This window comes from Anomaloglossus baeobatrachus (assembly GCF_048569485.1).
Source record: "Anomaloglossus baeobatrachus isolate aAnoBae1 chromosome 1 unlocalized genomic scaffold, aAnoBae1.hap1 SUPER_1_unloc_1, whole genome shotgun sequence".
NCBI classification, from domain to species: Eukaryota; Metazoa; Chordata; class Amphibia; order Anura; family Aromobatidae; genus Anomaloglossus; species Anomaloglossus baeobatrachus.
In genome coordinates, this window is record NW_027441774.1 from 1053650 (window position 1) to 1071707 (window position 18058).

General features: G+C 48.4%; 1 protein-coding gene across 1 annotated transcript in view; it reads left to right on the plus strand.

Annotated features, from left to right (window-relative positions):
* LOC142258668 (peroxisomal membrane protein 11C-like) overlaps positions 1–15462 on the plus strand; it is a 144499-nt gene extending 129037 nt beyond the window's left edge. The window contains exons 6-7 of the mRNA XM_075331291.1: positions 6757–6891; positions 15370–15462. Coding sequence (XP_075187406.1) covers positions 6757–6891; positions 15370–15460 — 226 coding nt within the window. The 3' untranslated portion in view covers positions 15461–15462. The remainder of the gene's footprint in view (positions 1–6756; positions 6892–15369) is intronic.
* Positions 15463–18058: the final 2596 nt, after the last annotated feature.

The window sequence follows — 18058 nt, forward strand, 5'->3', positions numbered from 1 at the left end:
GGTATAGTCTGCTGGGGAGAAGCTAACTTTTAGTTTTATGTAATATCTATGTACACCTCCAGGTGGCAGCAAACTATCCCAGGTTTCTGTGTCCTGCAATGAAGCCTATGAAAAACAGATTTTATGGTGAGTACCAAAAAAAAATCAAATTTTTTCACGGATGGCTAAAGAAATAAATCACAAAGCTTCTGCTATACGTTGCAATGTTAAATATGTAAAGCGTATGGATTGTACATCGATGTCCTCTCTGTGCTCATCGTGTTTTTCACGGACCCACAGACTTGTATTGACCTTTTTCATCCGTAATACCGTACAAAAAAACGACGTCTCTATGGGTTTTACATGGACACACAATCCGTGTCAAACCACGGACATGAGAATAACACCATAGATTATAATGTTACAGAGAGGGGGGAGCCAGCACTCCCTTTGAATGGCATGCAACAAATAAAAAGCGTAAAATTCACAAATTCATTCCTACTGTACTATAATGCAAAATGAGATTTTTAGCAAGCAATTGATGAATAATTTGAGCCGCCCCTGCCCCATCACGGCAAATCTCAATAGGGATCCATTGATGCAGAGAAGGCCTTTGATAGAGTCAGCTGGGAGTTTGTGATGGCCTTTCTGCGGCAGGTGGGACTGGGAGACAAAATCATTGAAAGGGTCTCTTCCCTTTATAGGAATCCCTCTGCCAGGGTCAAAGTCAATGGGTTTCTCTCATCACCAATTGCAATACATAATGGTACACGTCAGGGGTGCCCCCTTTCCCCCCTACTTTATGTCCTGGTTATGGAACACCTTGCCGTGGCCATCAGAAACAATTCCAGTATCCACGGGATAGGGGTGGGGGGTGGGGAATGCAAGGCAGCTCTTTACGCAGATGATCTACTTCTGTTCATTTCACAGCCTCGCCTTTCCTTCCCCTCACTTATTCAAGAGTTTGAAAAATTCAGTCACCTCAGCAACTTTAAGGTCAATTACTCCAAATCCGAGGCATTAAACATATCTCTCCCTGATGCTGAGGTGGATCATATCAAGAAAAATTTCCCCTTCAAGTGGCAGGACTCCGCCATTACTTACCTAGGGATAACAGTCCCCATGGATCTCTCAAAACTATATCAGCTTAACTACCTTCCCCTTCTCAACAGGACAAGAAAGGATCTTACCTCATACAATAGTAAAAGACTATCCTGGTTTGGACGAATAAATGTTATCAAAATGGACGTTTTGCCTCGCTTTTTGTTCTTGTTCCAGACGGTCCCCTTGGTTCCTCCTGCAGTTTTTTTCTCCAGCCTGCAGTCAGTTATCACGCGCTTCATGTGGGGAGGTAAGCGCCCGAGGATAGGCTTCACTACCTTTTGCAGACTTAAAAGCCAGGGGGAAGCTGGATTGCCCAACCTTAAACTCTATCATAAAGCGGCTCTACTGATGCGATTACTAGATTGGCAATATCATGGGGCCACAAAGCAGTGGGTAAGCCTAAAAGAAATGGACCACGAGATCCCCTTGCGTTACCTCCCTTGGATTAGCTCGGGCTCCAGGGGCCAGCCTCTCTCTGAGGCTGATCTCTTGAGGGCGACATTGAGGACGTGGGATTTAGAAACCAAAAGGGGTCGTCTGTCCAGGGAGCACGGTCCCCTCTCCCCTATCTTTTCAAACCCAGATTTTGCCCCGGCAGTTGGCCGATGTTTTCCTGTGCCGGAGGAGGAGCGGGGACGTGCGCTTCTTTCACATACTTCAGGGATCCCCATTGCCCACATACGACTTGCTCTCTGCCTTGGGAGGGGCCATACCCTGGTTTGAATACTTCCAGATCAGGTCTTTTTTCCCTGGATCAGGCCGGGAGGCACTTTATGCTGCCCTCCCCCCCTCCTCGTTTGAAAAGCTCTTTCTTTTGGAAGATGCTCCGGGACATACCCTGTCCCTTATCTATAACCTTTTGATCCAGAAGGGGGATGTGGACGAGCTCAAATTTGTGGGGGGATGGAGTAGAGACTTGGGCGTGACTATCCGGGTTGAGGAATGGAGTACTGCTTTTCTTTTCACTCACAAATTTTCTAGGGCTTGTTCGGTCCAGGAAAAGGGTTATAAAATTCTCACCCGCTGGTACCGCTGCCCTCATGCCCTACACACAATCTTCCCTTCAGTGTCAGACAGATGTTGGCGGTGTAATCACGAGAGGGGGGATATGTTGCATATATGGTGGAGCTGTAGCCTCATTAAGCCTTTTTGGAGTGGGGTCTTCTCGGCATACAATAGCATTAGTGGGGAGGCCCTCTCTGGTTCTCCACAAATCGCTCTCTTATCTATCCTACCGGGGTCTGTTAAATCTCAGAAAATGGGACTATTGCGGTTTTGCCTAGCGGCTGCCCGAGCCGTGATCCCCAGACACTGGAGGTCCACCCGTGCCCCCGCCTTGGATGAGTGGCTTGAGGAGATGGCCTCCCTTTACAGAATGGAGGGTCTCACTGCTGAAATTCAGGACGCTACTGAAAAATGTATTAAGATCTGGAGTCCCTGGGTCATTTTTTTGGATTCTCCGGACTTCAGGTCCCTCTTTGGGGTGAGTTGAGACTCTACCTAGATTTTTCCTGCTAGTTATTCCCAGCCCTTTCTTGCCCTTCCCCATGATCCTTTTCCCCGTCATTATTCACTTTGTCTACTTCCCTCTTTATTTCTTTTCCTTCGACTGACCATTATGTGCCTCTATGGTATGAATGGTAAATCTTTGCTGTTTATGGTATAGTTTATGGATTTTATACTTTTATAATGGTTCAAGACAGATTGATATAAATGTTCTTAAATGTTCTTTATTGTAACAAACTGTATATGGCTACAACCTTGCAAAGCCTTTCATGTTTCATTGCATCCTTGTTTGTTTTTTTGTTTTGTCTCTATTTGGGGGTTTGCCTTGGTCTGCAGCCCTGCTTATTGTAACCAACCTTAATTTTTCAATAAAAAAAGAGATTAAACATAAATCACAATAGGGGGGTCCAACTCTATATTATATAATTTACCATTGTGCCATACGGCCTCCTAAATATTTTAATAAGCAGAACCATATAAAAGCAACACATATACCTGTGACATCTCAGAACCGCTCCCATGTTGCAAAAACAGATAACTGCGAATAAAGGCAGTCCAGGTGCCAGTATATGCAGCAAGGCCACACACACCAGCACAATGTCAAAACTGGCCCTCACAGTGTCTGACCAGCAGCCATGGATAAAGGCGGAGCAGGCCCAAGTAAATGGTGCTTAATTAATCATGCCTGTAGAACAGGGTGAGGTAGTTCAATGTGAACAGACTCCAACATTAGTTTTAGGAATTTGCAAACCACACTGGGCATGCACGGCCTGGTGGGGGTCAGCTCCAGACCAGTAAATCATTACAAAGATGAGGGAGCCAGCACTGCCTGTGAATGGCATGCAACAAATAAAATGTAAAATTTACAAATTCATTCCTACTGTACTATAATGCAAAATGAGAATTTTTGCAATTTCCTTCTGCTACTATCAAAACTAATGTTGGAGCTTGTTCACATTGAACTACCTCACCCTGTTCCACAGGCATCATTAATTAAGCACCATTTACTTGGGCCTGCTCCGCCTTTATCCATGGCTGCTGGTCAGACACACTGTGAGGGCCAGTTTTGACATTGTGCTGGTGTGTGTGTGGCCTTGCTGCATATGCTGGCATCTGGACTGCCTTTATTCGCAGTTATCTGTTTTTGCAACATGGGAGCGGTTCTGAGATGTCACAGGTATGTGTTGCTTTTATATGGTTCTGCTTATTAAAATATTTCGGAGGCCGTATGGCACAATGGCAAATTATATAATATAGAGTAGGACCTCCCTATTTAGATTTGCCGTGACGTGGCAGGGGTGGCTTAAATTATTGATCAACTGTTTGCTAAAACTCTCATTTTGCATTATAGTACAGTAGGAATGAATTTGTGAATTTTACACTTTTTATTTGTTGCATGCCATTCATAGGTAGTGCTGGCTCCCCCCTCTCTGTAATGATAGATTATAATGGGTATGTGTTGTTTCCGTGAAACAAAGCGTATAAAACGCGTACGTGCCACACATACATTTGAATGAGGCCTTAGGCTATGTGCGCACGTTGCGTACAGTCACTGCAGAAATTTCTGCAGCGATCTGAAGAGCACATGTGCGCTTTAGATCGCTGCAGAAATGTCCGTAGTGAGCGACGATTCCATGCGCTCTGCCTGCAGCTCCTGCCATAGACAGAGCAGGAGCTGCCGGCAAAGCGCAGGAAAGAAGTGACATGTCACTTCTTTTTACGCAGCGCTTCGGCAGTAGCCGAAGCGCTGCGCTCTTAAACGCCACGTGCGCACGGCCCCTGCACAATCTCCATAGACTGTGAAGGGGACGCAGGACGCATGCAGTTACGCTGCGCTGTAAAGCGCAGCGTAACTGCATGTATTTACGCAACGTGCGCACATAGCCTTACAGTTAACCTCAGAATGAGTTAACAGTGGATCCTTCAGTGAGCTTATCTGCCCACAGCTATCTCTCTCCAATTCACATGAACGGTTTATCTTGACTGATTGTGCTTTCAATGCAGACACTAAAGCAAGATATCTCTAGCAGCGGCTTATCTCCCCCTAGTGCAAGTGTAAGGGTACCTTCACACTTAGCGATGCAGCAGCGATCCGACCAGCGATCTGACCTGGTCAGGATCGCTGCTGCATCGCTACATGGTCGCTGGTGAGCTGTCAAACAGGCAGATCTCACCAGCGACCAGTGAACAGCCCCCAGCCAGCAGCGACGTGCAAGCGACGCTGCGCTTGCACGGAGCCGGCGTCTGGAAGCTGCGGACACTGGTAACTAAGGTAAACATCGGGTATGGTTACCCGATGTTTACATTAGTTACCAGCGCACACCGCTTAGCTGTGTGTGCAGGGAGCAGGGAGCCGCGCACACTGAGCACTGGCTCCTTGCTCTCCTAGCTACAGTACACATCGGGTTAATTAACCCGATGTGTAAATGCAGCTACATGTGCAGAGAGCAGGGAGCCGCGCACACTGCTTAGCGCTGGCTCCTTGCTCTCCTGGCTGCTGTACACATCGGGTTAATTAACCCGATGTGTACAGCAGCTACATGTGCAGAAAGCCGGAGCCGGCAGCACAGGCAGCGTGAGAGCTGCAGAGGCTAGTAACTAAGGTAAATATCGGGTAACCACCTTGGTTACCCGATGTTTATCTTGGATACAGCTTACCTCAGCTGTCAGACGCCGGCTCCTGCTCCCTGCTCGCTTCATTTGTCTCTCTCTCGCTGTCACACACAGCGATCTGTGTGTCACAGCGGGAGAGCGCCTTTGCAGAAAACGAACCAGGGCTGTGTGTAACAAGCAGCGATCTCGCAGCAGGGGCCAGATCGCTGCTCATTGTCACACACAGCGAGATCGCTAATGAGGTAACTGCTGCGTCACAAAAAGCGTGACTCAGCAGCGATGTCGGCAGTGAGCTCGCTGTGTGTGAAGCACCCCTAAAGGCCCAGTCACACACAACGACTTATTTGCGTTCCCGAAAACGATACGACCTGATAGAGATCGCTAGTAAGTTGCTGGGAGGTCGCTGGTGAGATGTCACACAGTCAGACCTTACCAGCGATGCAGGAACAATACAGGTCGCAGTAGCGACCTGTATAAGATCTCAGCAGTCACTGTGACCCTGTCACTTAAGCTGGGTTTACACACTGCAACATCTCAAACGACATCGCTGTAACGTCACCGGTTTTGTGACGCAATAGCGATGTCGTTTGCGATGTTGCAGTGTGTGAAACACATCAGCGACCTGGCCCCTGCTGTGAAGTTGCTGATCGCTACAAATCGTTCAGGACCATTCCTAGGTCCTTTGTTTCCCGCTGTGCAGCATGCATCGCTAGAAAGTTTCAGTGTGTGAAAGACTTTGCAGCGACTTTGTTAGCAACTTCTCTTTCAAAAAGCTGCTTATCAACGTCCCCAACAGCCAGCTAGGTCGCTCTGCAGGTCCGGATCGCTGTTGCGTTGTTGGCCAGGTTTGCCTGTTTGACAGCTCACCAGCGACTCAACAGAGACTTAGGGAGGTCGCTGTTACGTCACGAAACCGGTGACGTTACAGCGATGTCCTTTGCGATGTTGCAGTGTGTAAACCCAGCTATAGTGTCAAACATAGCGATGGGTCCTGCCCAGCAGGATATCGTCTTTGAAGAAAATGGCCTGGACCATTCGGCAACGACTAGAGATCTCACAGCAGAGGCCTGATCGCTGGTAGGTGTCACACATAACAAGATCTCTAACGGGATCGCTACTGCGTCACAGAAACCGTGACTCAGCTGCGATCTTGCTAGCGATCTCGTTATGTGTGACGGTACCTTTTAGATGTTTAATTTGAACCTGTCCGACTCATAGCCTCAATAAACCGTCATACACATCAGATGGTTGACTGATAACAGCAAAATTGGCAAGTTCGGTCTAGTAAGATAGGTTCACTTCCGTCAGATGGTTGTCACCTCTTTAGTCCCATAGAAGTGCATGGAGTGGTGATCATGCATGTGGGCTACTGCTTTATTTGCGTGGGAGTCCCAGAAGTTGTACCCCCAATGATTATCCTTTGGATAGGTGATGAATGTATTTTGTGACATAACCCCTTTAATTCTACAATATTTCATATTCTTTTTATTTTGCGTCCCAGTCAGTTGGAGGACTACTGGTTGCCTTTCTTTTGACAGTTCTTTTGTTTTTCAGGGACGATCCTCCAAGGAGCCGAGGAGAACTTAAGTTCCAGATGAGATCAGAACTTTTGAGCATTATGAGCTGTTTCTCTGATCTAGTTAATGCTGTTCACTGGATGCCACCCGGTTTTCTATGGGGGGGATGCTTGTTACGGGGGGCTGTCTGATAATAACTTAAAGGAGTATCAGACAGTCAGGGTCCACCGTGCAAAGACTCTGCTGCAGACTATGGCAGAGTGCAATACCTCTGTTAACTCACAGAAGGATATAATAAGTAAGTAAAGCAATTCCTCCCTTACTTGGAGGGTGTGTGGAATGATCTCTGTTAATAATCACAGAGACAAAGGCAATGTGTGCGAAATGGCACCTACCTAGGTCCGCTCTTCTAGTGGTGCAAAAGAGACGAACAGCAGCGTAAGCCGCACAAAGCTCCTACCTGCGTTCGCTCCACTAGTGTGCGAGGACACGAACCACTAGATATGGCACCTGCCTAGGTCCGCTCTTCTAGTGGTGCAAAAGAGACGAACAGCAGCGTAAGCCGCACAAAGCTCCTACCTCTGTTCGCTCCCCTAGTGTGCGAGGATACGAACAACTGCCAGACGCAGTATAAGGAACGTTACCCTAGCGGCAACGTCCACCTACGAGTCGAACCACAAGGCCCAGCCAGACCATGTGCCTCAGGCACCTGCCTATGTCCGCTCCCCTAAGAGGTAAGGATACGGACAGCAGCCGAAGCTGTAAGGTATAAGAACGCTACCCTGCCGGTAGCGCTCACCTAGCATAGACAGAGGAATGCCTAGAGGAACGCGCACAGAGCGTCTACTCTTATGCATGAACCAAGAGGACTGAGCGCCATGCGGCGTGTGTCAGGGTCTTATATAGACTCTGTGCCTCATCCAAGATGGAGGACACCAGAGCCAATCCGCTGCCAGAACGACAGGAGTGATGTCATGCTGGCCTATCACCGAGCAAGGCATCACAAGCACATGACCAGCGACCAATTGGCATAGAAGGTGTCAGAGACATGTGACCTCGTGTCAGCGATGATGTCACCCGCACATGTGCAATGGCTCCAAGATAGGACTTAGTCTCCGGCGCTCGCACATGTGCAGTAGCAAGAAATCTGGACTTAGTCTCCAGCGCTCGCACATGTGCAGTAGCAAGAAATCTGGACATAGTCTCCAGTGCTCGCAGCAACCGTAACAGTACCTCCCCCTCAAGGGCCCCCCTCCCGGCGACGCAGGTAATCGGCAACTAAGTCGGGAGCATGGACAGCCTCCTCAGGCTCCCAAGAGCGATGTTCCGGGCCGTAACCCTCCCAATCTATCAAGAAGAACCTGCGCCCTCTAACCATCTTAGAACCAACTATGGCTCGTACCTCATAGCTAGAGCGAGAGGAATCAGAGGCAGGAGAGTGCACTTCACTAGCGTGAGGTAAAATAGCCGGCTTTAGCAGTGAGACATGGAATTTGTCATGAATCCTAAGATGGACGGGTAACTTCAATTGGTAGACTACAGGATTTACCTGTCGAAGAACCTCATAAGGACCCAGGAAGCGAGGAGCAAATTTGACAGAGCTCACTCTAAGTCTCACTTGTTTTGCAGAGAGCCACACAAAGTCCCCTGGAGAAAAGACAGGAGCCGGGCGACGAAACCGATCGGACACCGTCTTCATACGGTCCTTAGCTGCTTGGATCGACTCTTGAGTCCGATCCCAAACCTCTCTGGCATTAGTTGCCCAGTCGGCCACAAGAGGAGGAGGTGCAGCAGCGGGAAACGGTACCGGTACCCTAGGGTGTTGCCCATTATTGAGTACGAACGGTGTCTGCCCAGTGGCCTCAGACAGCGAATTGTTAAGGGCAAATTCTGCCCAGGGTAGGAGGGAGGACCAGTTATCGTGGTTCTCAGCAACAAAGTGTCGAAGGTATATAATCATAGATTGATTGGTACGTTCAACCAAACCATTGGTCTCTGGATGGTATGCCGAAGAGAGATTCAACTCAATTTGCAGAAGGCTACAAAGATCTCGCCAGAAACGGGAAGTAAATTGCGGGCCTCTATCACAAATGATACGATCTGGCATCCCGTGAAGCCTAAAGACATGCTTGAGGAATAGTTTGGCTAGTACCCTGGAAGATGGGATTCTCGATAACGGTACGAGATGAACCATCCGGGAGAAATGGTCCGTAATGACCCACACAAATCTATGTCCCTGTGAACATGGAAGATCACCCACAAAGTCCATGCCTACCACCTCCCATGGTCTACCTGGCACTGGTAAAGGATGCAAGAGCCCAGCCGGTCTCTGCCGTAATGGACGGTTGCGAGCACACGAGTAGCAGGAAACGACATATCTCTTGACGTGGCTGGCTAAGTGTGGCCACCAATACCACCTCTCCAGTAACTCTCGTGTCCGCCTAATACCAAAATGCCCACCCACCTTTGAGGTGTGGGCCCATGACAGTATATCATTCTGTCGATCAGGCGGAACAAAGGTCTTGCCCGGTGGGATTTGGTCTAACGTCACAGGGGAGAGCGTATGAAAAACCCTGGAGGGAAGGATAAGACGAGGTTCGTCAATCTCTTCCTGGGTAGAAAGCATAGAGCGAGACAGGGCGTCTGCCTTGTTATTCTTACTCCCAGACAGATAGTTGATGGAGAAGTGAAAGCGGGAGAAAAACAAGGACCAGCGGGCTTGGCGAGGATTCAGACGCTGAGCGGTTTGTAAGTACGTCAGATTCTTATGGTCTGTATAGACCTGGAAAGGATGTTTCGCTCCTTCCAGCAAGTGATGCCACTCCTCCAAGGCTAATCTCAAGGCGAGCAGTTCCCTATCCCCAATGGTATAGTTTCTCTCTGCCGGTGAAAAGGTTTTCGCAAAGAAGAAACACGGCCTTTTTCTACCTGCACCGTTCTTTTGATACAAGACTGCACCAGCACCCACTGAAGAGGCATCAACCTCTAAGAGGAAGGGCTTACTCTCATCGGGTCTTTGAAGAACGGGTGCAGTTGAAAAGTGTCTTTTTACTGCCTCAAAAGCCTGAGATGTCTCAGTAGACCAGGCTTTGGGATTAGCACCTTTCTTAGTCAAGGCCACCAAAGGGGCCACCAAAGTAGAAAAATGGGGTATGAACTGCCTGTAATAATTTATGAATCCTAAGAAGCGTTGCACCGCCTTCAAGGAATGAGGTTCGGACCATTGCAGGACAGCAGAGAGCTTCGCAGGATCCATAGCCAGGCCCTCTTGTGAGATAATGTAACCCAAAAAAGGCAATGAGGACTGCTCGAATACACATTTCTCGAGTTTAGCAAACAATGAGTGCTCCCTTAAACGGGAAAGGACACGAACGACATCCTGACGATGAGTCTCCAGATCAGGAGAAAAAATCAGGATGTCGTCCAGATACACCACTACTGAGGATAACAGTAAATCCCTGAACACATCGTTTACGAAGTCCTGAAATACTGCGGGTGCATTACATAACCCAAAAGGCATGACGAGGTATTCATAGTGACCGTCTCGGGTGTTAAAAGCGGTCTTCCATTCGTCACCCTTTCGAATTCGTACCAAGTTATACGCACCCCGCAGATCCAACTTCGTAAAAACTTGAGCTCCTCTCAGTCTGTCAAAGAGCTCCGAAATTAAAGGTAATGGGTATTTGTTCTTTATTGTGATTGCGTTGAGACCCCTGTAATCTATGCAGGGACGCAAATCACCCTCTTTCTTCCGAACAAAGAAAAACCCAGCTCCCGCGGGAGAGACAGACTTACGAATGAACCCCTTCTCTAAACTCTCTCTTATATAGGTCGACATGGCCTCCGACTCAGGTATCGACAGGGGGTAAACCCTGCCTTTAGGTGGAACCGAACCTGGGATAAGGTCTATGGCACAGTCATACGGCCTATGGGGTGGAAGAACCTCAGCACCCTGTTTGGAGAACACGTCAGCGAAATCCAGATAGGGTGTAGGTATGGGAGAGAGATCAGTAGATGCAACTGCAATGACCTTAGGTGGTAAGGGAAGACATCGGGACTGACATTTCGAACCCCAACTAATAATGCTGTCAGACTCCCAGTCAATGTGAGGAGCATGAGTCCGAAGCCATGGGAGACCCAGAAGGACGTCGTCTATACCCTCAGGCAAAACAAGAAAAGAAATCTCCTCTATGTGACCCTGAGACAGGGAAAGGCGCAAGGGAACTGTCCTCAATGTAATGGAGTCAGACAACATAGTTCCATTAACAACACGGACAGGAATAGGCGCCTCTAACATGATAGAGGGAATATTGTGTCCCTTTACAAATCCTGAGGACACAAAAGTCCCGTCAGCTCCGGAATCCACAAAAGCCATAATAGGCCATGTATTCTCAGATAACGAGAGCTGACCTGGGATACAACACTTAGAAGGTTCACACACAGAGAAACAAGGGCAATGCAGTCAAGGGTCACTAAAGGACCACTAGATCAAAAAACAATGTACCAACCTTTGCAAAAATATCAAAATTTATTAAATTTAAGTATATAGCAAAAGGAGTAGTATTACATGCACATTAAAAGAATCGTGAACACTGATCAGGCTTACAGTAGAATCACAGATGAAGCAGATCACCAGACCATATGGGGAGTGCAGATAAATTCATATTATCAGAAACAAAGAGTTCCTCAGAGTAATAAATGCAAAGGACAAAGTTACCCATTTATACATATATATAACTCATATGCAAATCAAAAGGGCATTGCGGCACATATATAAGGTAACAAACATAGTGACCTTTCATTATTCATCACTCCGAGGGGCAAAAAATCATTAGAGGGGAGGGCCAGCTACGAAAGAAATACCATATAGCTGGAGACCATTCCCATCAGCGCACTCACCCATAGGTAGCCGGGACCGAGGAAAACGTGCCCCGACGCGCACGTTTCGATGACTTCTTCGGGGGGCCGTGAAGTGGTGTGAGTAAGGCTAAGAGGCATCTTTAAATATCCCGCTGCCAGGGCCGCTAGACAGCCATTGGCCGCGCGTGAGGCGGGACTCCGATCAGAGGCCGCGTCATCGGGCGCTCCCGGAAGTGACCTTTCCCAGCACTTCAAGAATAGGGGGTATAGTGCACGTAGTATCAAGCAAGGTTATTCCAGAGCCAAGGCCGCCTCCAGAGATAAATTACTATCTACATCGTATAAGACCGAATCGTCCTTTGGACCGATTCGGTTTATTTCCACCTTCAGTAACCAGTGGGGGGGTATAAGACGCATCTTGGACAAGCACTGGTCGATACTTAAAACTGAACCAACATTAGCCAAAGCCCTCCCTGACCATCCTCTCATGACAGCAAGGAGAGGTAAAAACCTGCAAGATATGCTGGTACACAGCCACTTTGTCCATCGGGACACCCTTCCCTTTAATATTGGGAAACCTAAATGGGGATGTTTCCCCTGTGGCTCGTGTATATCATGTGATAATATCGAAAGAGCTTTCTCTTTCTCCTCGGCGGATGGGAAAAGGGAATTTACTATCAGACATTTTGATTTGCATATGAGTTATATATATGTATAAATGGGTAACTTTGTCCTTTGCATTTATTACTCTGAGGAACTCTTTGTTTCTGATAATATGAATTTATCTGCACTCCCCATATGGTCTGGTGATCTGCTTCATCTGTGATTCTACTGTAAGCCTGATCAGTGTTCACGATTCTTTTAATGTGCATGTAATACTACTCCTTTTGCTATATACTTAAATTTAATAAATTTTGATATTTTTGCAAAGGTTGGTACATTGTTTTTTGATCTAGTGGTCCTTTAGTGACCCTTGACTGCATTGCCCTTGTTTCTCTGTGTGTGTGCTCATATATATTGGGTGCAGTCTTTTTAACATGATAAGATTGGTCAGACATCTAGTCCATGTCTATTTGACTTAGAAGGTTCAGAAGACGTCTCTAGTAACCCCCCTCTAATGGTTACTAGGCCAGGGAGTTTCCCTGACGACTAGGACACTTGTTGGCATAGTGCCCAGCCTGACGACATACGTAACAAATAGGAGGACCAGACTTGCGTAGTCTAGAAGACGTATGACCTAACTCCATAGGAGTGGGAGATGTTTCAGATGCTGAAAAAAATGGTAGTGGACCCTCAACAACTGGAATAGCCCGATGCTTAGGGCGTGAGGAAGAGACCTCGAGTCTACGTTCCTTATGGCGTACATCGATCCTCGTTGCTACTGTGATCAAGTCCTCCAGAGAAGCAGGGACCTCACGAGTAGCAAGAGCATCCTTGACATAGCCTGCCAACCCTCTCCAGAAGATAGGAATCAACACCTTCTCTGGCCAATCTAGTTCTGCCACCAGAGTTCTAAAAGCAATGGCATAAGAACTAGTGGATAACGAACCCTGAGATAGATCTAACAGTCTCAGGGCTGCATCATGGGTAACCTGCGGACCCATGAATACCGCCTTAAGAGCATCAAGAAAGTCTTGATGTCTCAGAGTAACCACATCAGAGCGCTCCCATAGGGGAGTCGCCCATTCTAAGGCTTTGTCCTGAAGTAAGGAGATGATAAAGCCTACTCTGGACCTCTCCGTAGAGAAGCGAGAAGAGTTGACCTCTAGGTGTATCTGACACTGACTAATGAAACCACGATATGATCTGGCATCCCCAGAATATCTGTTTGGCAGAGCAAGTCGAGGATCATGTGCAGATGTCACCATGGTCTGAGGTTTATCCTCTATACTCTTGAGCCGTGACTCAAGTACTTGTATGTAACGGTGTAACTGCTGATATTCTGCCATAACTGCCAGACCCTTGGCTCAGTCCTAATGTTACGGGGGGCTGTCTGATAATAACTTAAAGGAGTATCAGACAGTCAGGGTCCACCGTGCAAGGACTCTGCTGCAGACTATGGCAGAGTGCAATACCTCTGTTAACTCACAGAAGGATATAAGTAAGTAAAGCAATTCCTCCCTTACTTGGAGGGTGTGTGGAATGATCTCTGTTAATAATCACAGAGACAAAGGCAATGTGTGCGAAATGGCACCTACCTAGGTCCGCTCTTCTAGTGGTGCAAAAGAGACGAACAGCAGCGTAAGCCGCACAAAGCTCCTACCTGCGTTCGCTCCACTAGTGTGCGAGGACACGAACCACTAGATATGGCACCTGCCTAGGTCCGCTCTTCTAGTGGTGCAAAAGAGACGAACAGCAGCGTAAGCCGCACAAAGCTCCTACCTCTGTTTGCACCCTAGTGTGCGAGGATACGAACAACTGCCAGACGCAGTATAAGGAACGTTACCCTAGCGGCAACGTCCACCTACGAGTCGAACCACAAGGCCCAGCCAGACCATGTGCCTCAGGCACCTGCCTATGTCCGCTCCCCTAAGAGGTAAGGATACGGACAGCAGCCGAAGCTGTAAGGTATAAGAACACTACCCTGCCGGTAGCGCTCACCTAGCATAGACACATAGACAGAGGAATGCCTAGAGGAACACGCACAGAGCGTCTACTCTTATGCATGAACCAAGAGGACTGAGCGCCATGCGGCGTGTGTCAGGGTCTTTGTTAGGGCCAGGTGGACGGGCAGACCCAGGAGGTGGATCCACTGGGCCGAACTCCTTGATGAAGGTAAGGGGTCCGGTAGCTGGAGCACTACGGGTAGCAGGACAGTCCGTGCACAAGAGTAGAATGGAGAAGTCCCTGGGACCACGGAGTCACTGATGGTAGTCCGGGTGACGGAGCTCAGGTTCGGAAGCCGAGATGTTGTCAGGCGGAGTCCGGAACCGATGGAGCAAGAGGACGGGTCACCACAGGGATCTGAGATGGTACGGACTGACGGGATGGCAGATAGTCAGCGTTCGGGGTTCGGGAATCGGCAGGACCGGATGGCGAGGCAGGATCGGCTCTGGAAGAGAGAGAGGTGAGTATATCACAGGAACACAAGGAGACCTGACTCCTAGCTTGGGAAACACGAAGAACAGGCCCCGCCCACTTGGACACTAACCCCCTTTATACCCTGTACCTGTGTGCTCAATTTCCTGTCAGTGGACGCTGGCCCTTTTAGAAAGGGTCAATGACCGCGCGCGCGCCCTAATGCGCATGCGCGAGGCCCGGGTGCCAGAAGCCAGGGCAGGGAGCGGTGAGGAGGAAGCAGGAGAGCCGGGCTGGGGCTGAGTAGCCGACGGGCGCCGGGAGCGGGGACCAGGACGCCTGGGAACCGCAGGCAATGGAGGCTGGAGACCGGGGAGTGGCGGACGCCGGACAGAGGAACCGGGGAGCGACGCAGGGAAGCCGGGGAGCGTGGCAGGTGAGCCGGGGAGCAGAGCAGGGGACCCGGGGAGCGTGACAGTCTTATATAGACTCTGTGCCTCATCCAAGATGGAGGACACCAGAGCCAATCCGCTGCCAGAACGACAGGAGTGATGTCATGCTGGCCTATCACCGAGCAAGGCATCACAAGCACATGACCAGCGACCAATCGGCATAGAAGGTGTCAGAGACATGTGACCTCGTGTCAGCGATGATGTCACCCGCACATGTGCAATGGCTCCAAGATAAGACTTAGTCTCCAGCGCTCGCACATGTGCAGTAGCAAGAAATCTGGACATAGTCTCCAGTGCTCGCAGCAACCGTAACAATGCTCTCCAACATGGCTGGTTGGTCTGATGGGGACAATTTCTTCAATAATTGGAATCTACCAGACTGCCGTTGGAGGAAGCTCTGCAGGAGTCTAAAGTCAAAGACAGAAGTGGATTATGATGTCTACCTACCGTAGTTTTCGGACTATAAGACGCACCGGACCATAAGATGCACCTTGGTTTTAGAAGAGGAAAATAAAATTTTAAGCAAAAAATGTGGTCATGACACACTATGGGGCGAGGATCTGCTGCTGACACTGTTATGGGGGTAATGTTCCCAAATTCTCTGCTAAGGTACCCCATCCTGGTAATGATCCTCCTGCCTTGTATATGTACCCCATCCTGCTATATACCCCCATCCATGCTGCTATATGGCCCCATCCTGCTATATGGCATGTATCCTGTATTACACAAAAAAATAAACGTCTATACTAACCTTTCCTCGCTCCATGCATCATCGCTCCTCCCCGTCTGTGGCGACGGCAGCAGCACTGCTGACCTGTGTGGAGCCGTCACTGTTCCCTGCAGCATCGCTCGTCCTACTGTCTGTCAGTCAGCTGACCTGCGTGACTAGCGGCGCACACAGCGATGACGTCATCGCTGTGCTCACCGCTCGCTACACAGATCTGCTGGCCGGCAGACAGGAGGAGATTGCGGTGCGGCAGGGGAATGGTGACGGGTGAGTATACTGATTCACTGCCCCCGGCGCTGACCTGTGTGGAACCGTTTCCCTGCGGAATCGCGATGTCCTCCTGTCTGCTGGCTAATGTGTGTGGAGAGCGCGCACAGGTATGACGTCATCTCTGTGCTCACCGCTCGCTACACAGATCAGCTGGCCGGCAGACAGGAGGAGATTGCGGTGCTGCAGGAGAACGGTGCCTGGTGAATGTAAGGTACCGTACTTATTCACTGCCCCCCGCGCTGATGATGCGCGGGGGGCAGTGAATACAGCTGCACATGATCACTCCAGGCTGTAGTTGCCAGGGGTGATCACGGCAGGCTGTTAATTATGCGTACACCCCGCCCACCTGTCAGAGCTGGCTTCAGCACTGAGAGATGATGGACGGGATGATGGGCGTGCATATGTAATGAGCGGGCCCACGTGGTCACGGCAGGCAATGCCACAGCCTGGTCATGCCGCCGATGACCCACTCCAACGCAGCACCCTCATTCCCGGCCGCAGCCCTATATTCAGACCATAAGACGCACCCCCCACTTTCCTCCAACATTTGGGGGGGAAAAAGTGCGTCTTATGGTCCGAAAAATACGGTACTTTCAATCCCAGCATGCTAGTCATGGCCTCTAGGATTAGGATTTGTGGAGAAGTCTATAGAAATCCTAAACCAGAGATTATATTATTTCTGAACTCAGGTCTTGCTGCTGTTTTTCATCAATGTCTTCAAAATGGTGCACATTAATTAATGGATTTGAGCCCAATTAAAAATACTCTTTTTCTTAGCTTTTATCATATCGCAGCTTTTAAAGCAAAACGTTGCATCACCATGTAAAATGTTGCACGTTAGCCTTCTACTGCACAAAAATGAACTTCAATCTTGTACTCCACTAGAGTATAATTACATAAAAATTCTGCTCCATTTCTAAAAATTGCAAGTGATAAATTAGGCTGGAACATCTGCAAAAGGAAAATATATCCATAATGTCAGACAAAAAAAAACCAAACCCTGCCGAAAACAAGTAACATCAGTTAAAGGAAACATTTCAGCAGGTTTTTAGACCTCAAAGGAACATCATCACAGTAAAGTATCTGTAATGATGATTACCTCCATACCTTAATATTGTAAGTCCATGTCTCTATTGTCATTTAATCTATTGCTACATTCTTATGCAAATGAGCTCGCAGGAGCAGCGGTTCAGCCGGCACGTGCAGCTCTCCGGCCTCCCTCCCTCTTTCTCTCAGACCGGTGTTGGCCACCTGCCATTGATTGACAGGTCATTCTGCTCTCTGGCTGACATCTCACACAAGCACCAACATTCATGAGAGCTGCACATGCATGGATGGATATTCCAGCTCTCACAACGTCATCAGCACATTACTGCACAGGGGCCACCCCCGAAGTGGCGCCACCTGCATGAGATGCCGGCTGGGAGGGGGAACAGGTCAGATCACTGAGATTAGTGACCTATCAATCACTGGCAGCAAACCGACACCGGGAGGAGAAAGGCCGGAGAGGTAAGCACAGGCCAAGCCTCTGCACTTGCGAGCTCATTTTTGTAAGAATTGGATTACGTGACAATGGCTTTATAATGTAAAGGTATGGAGGCTCCATCATTACAGGTACTTTACTATGATGATGGTAATTTGGGGTCTAAAAACCTGTTGACGGGTTTCATTTAAAAGTGCAAATTACGGTAAGTAAAAATAAAATTCAAAAAAAGTCACTGAGAACCATTTTTATTTTAGAAAAAAGGCGCCAAGACGCTGAATCGGGCCTTAATGTCTCTTTTTAGTCATATTTAGGCTGTTGATTTTACCTTATTTACTACAGCATACAGTTTCTTTTCCTCCTCTTTTCAGGAGATCTTTAAAGCGTTTTGGTACAATCACAGATTAGTACTTACGTGACTGGTTTATGTTTCTACCTTGGTAATTTGGAGAGAAATCAGAACACTAGTGAACATGTTGAGCTTGTATTATGACATAATTAGCATAGGTTAGGATACCTGTTTAATTGA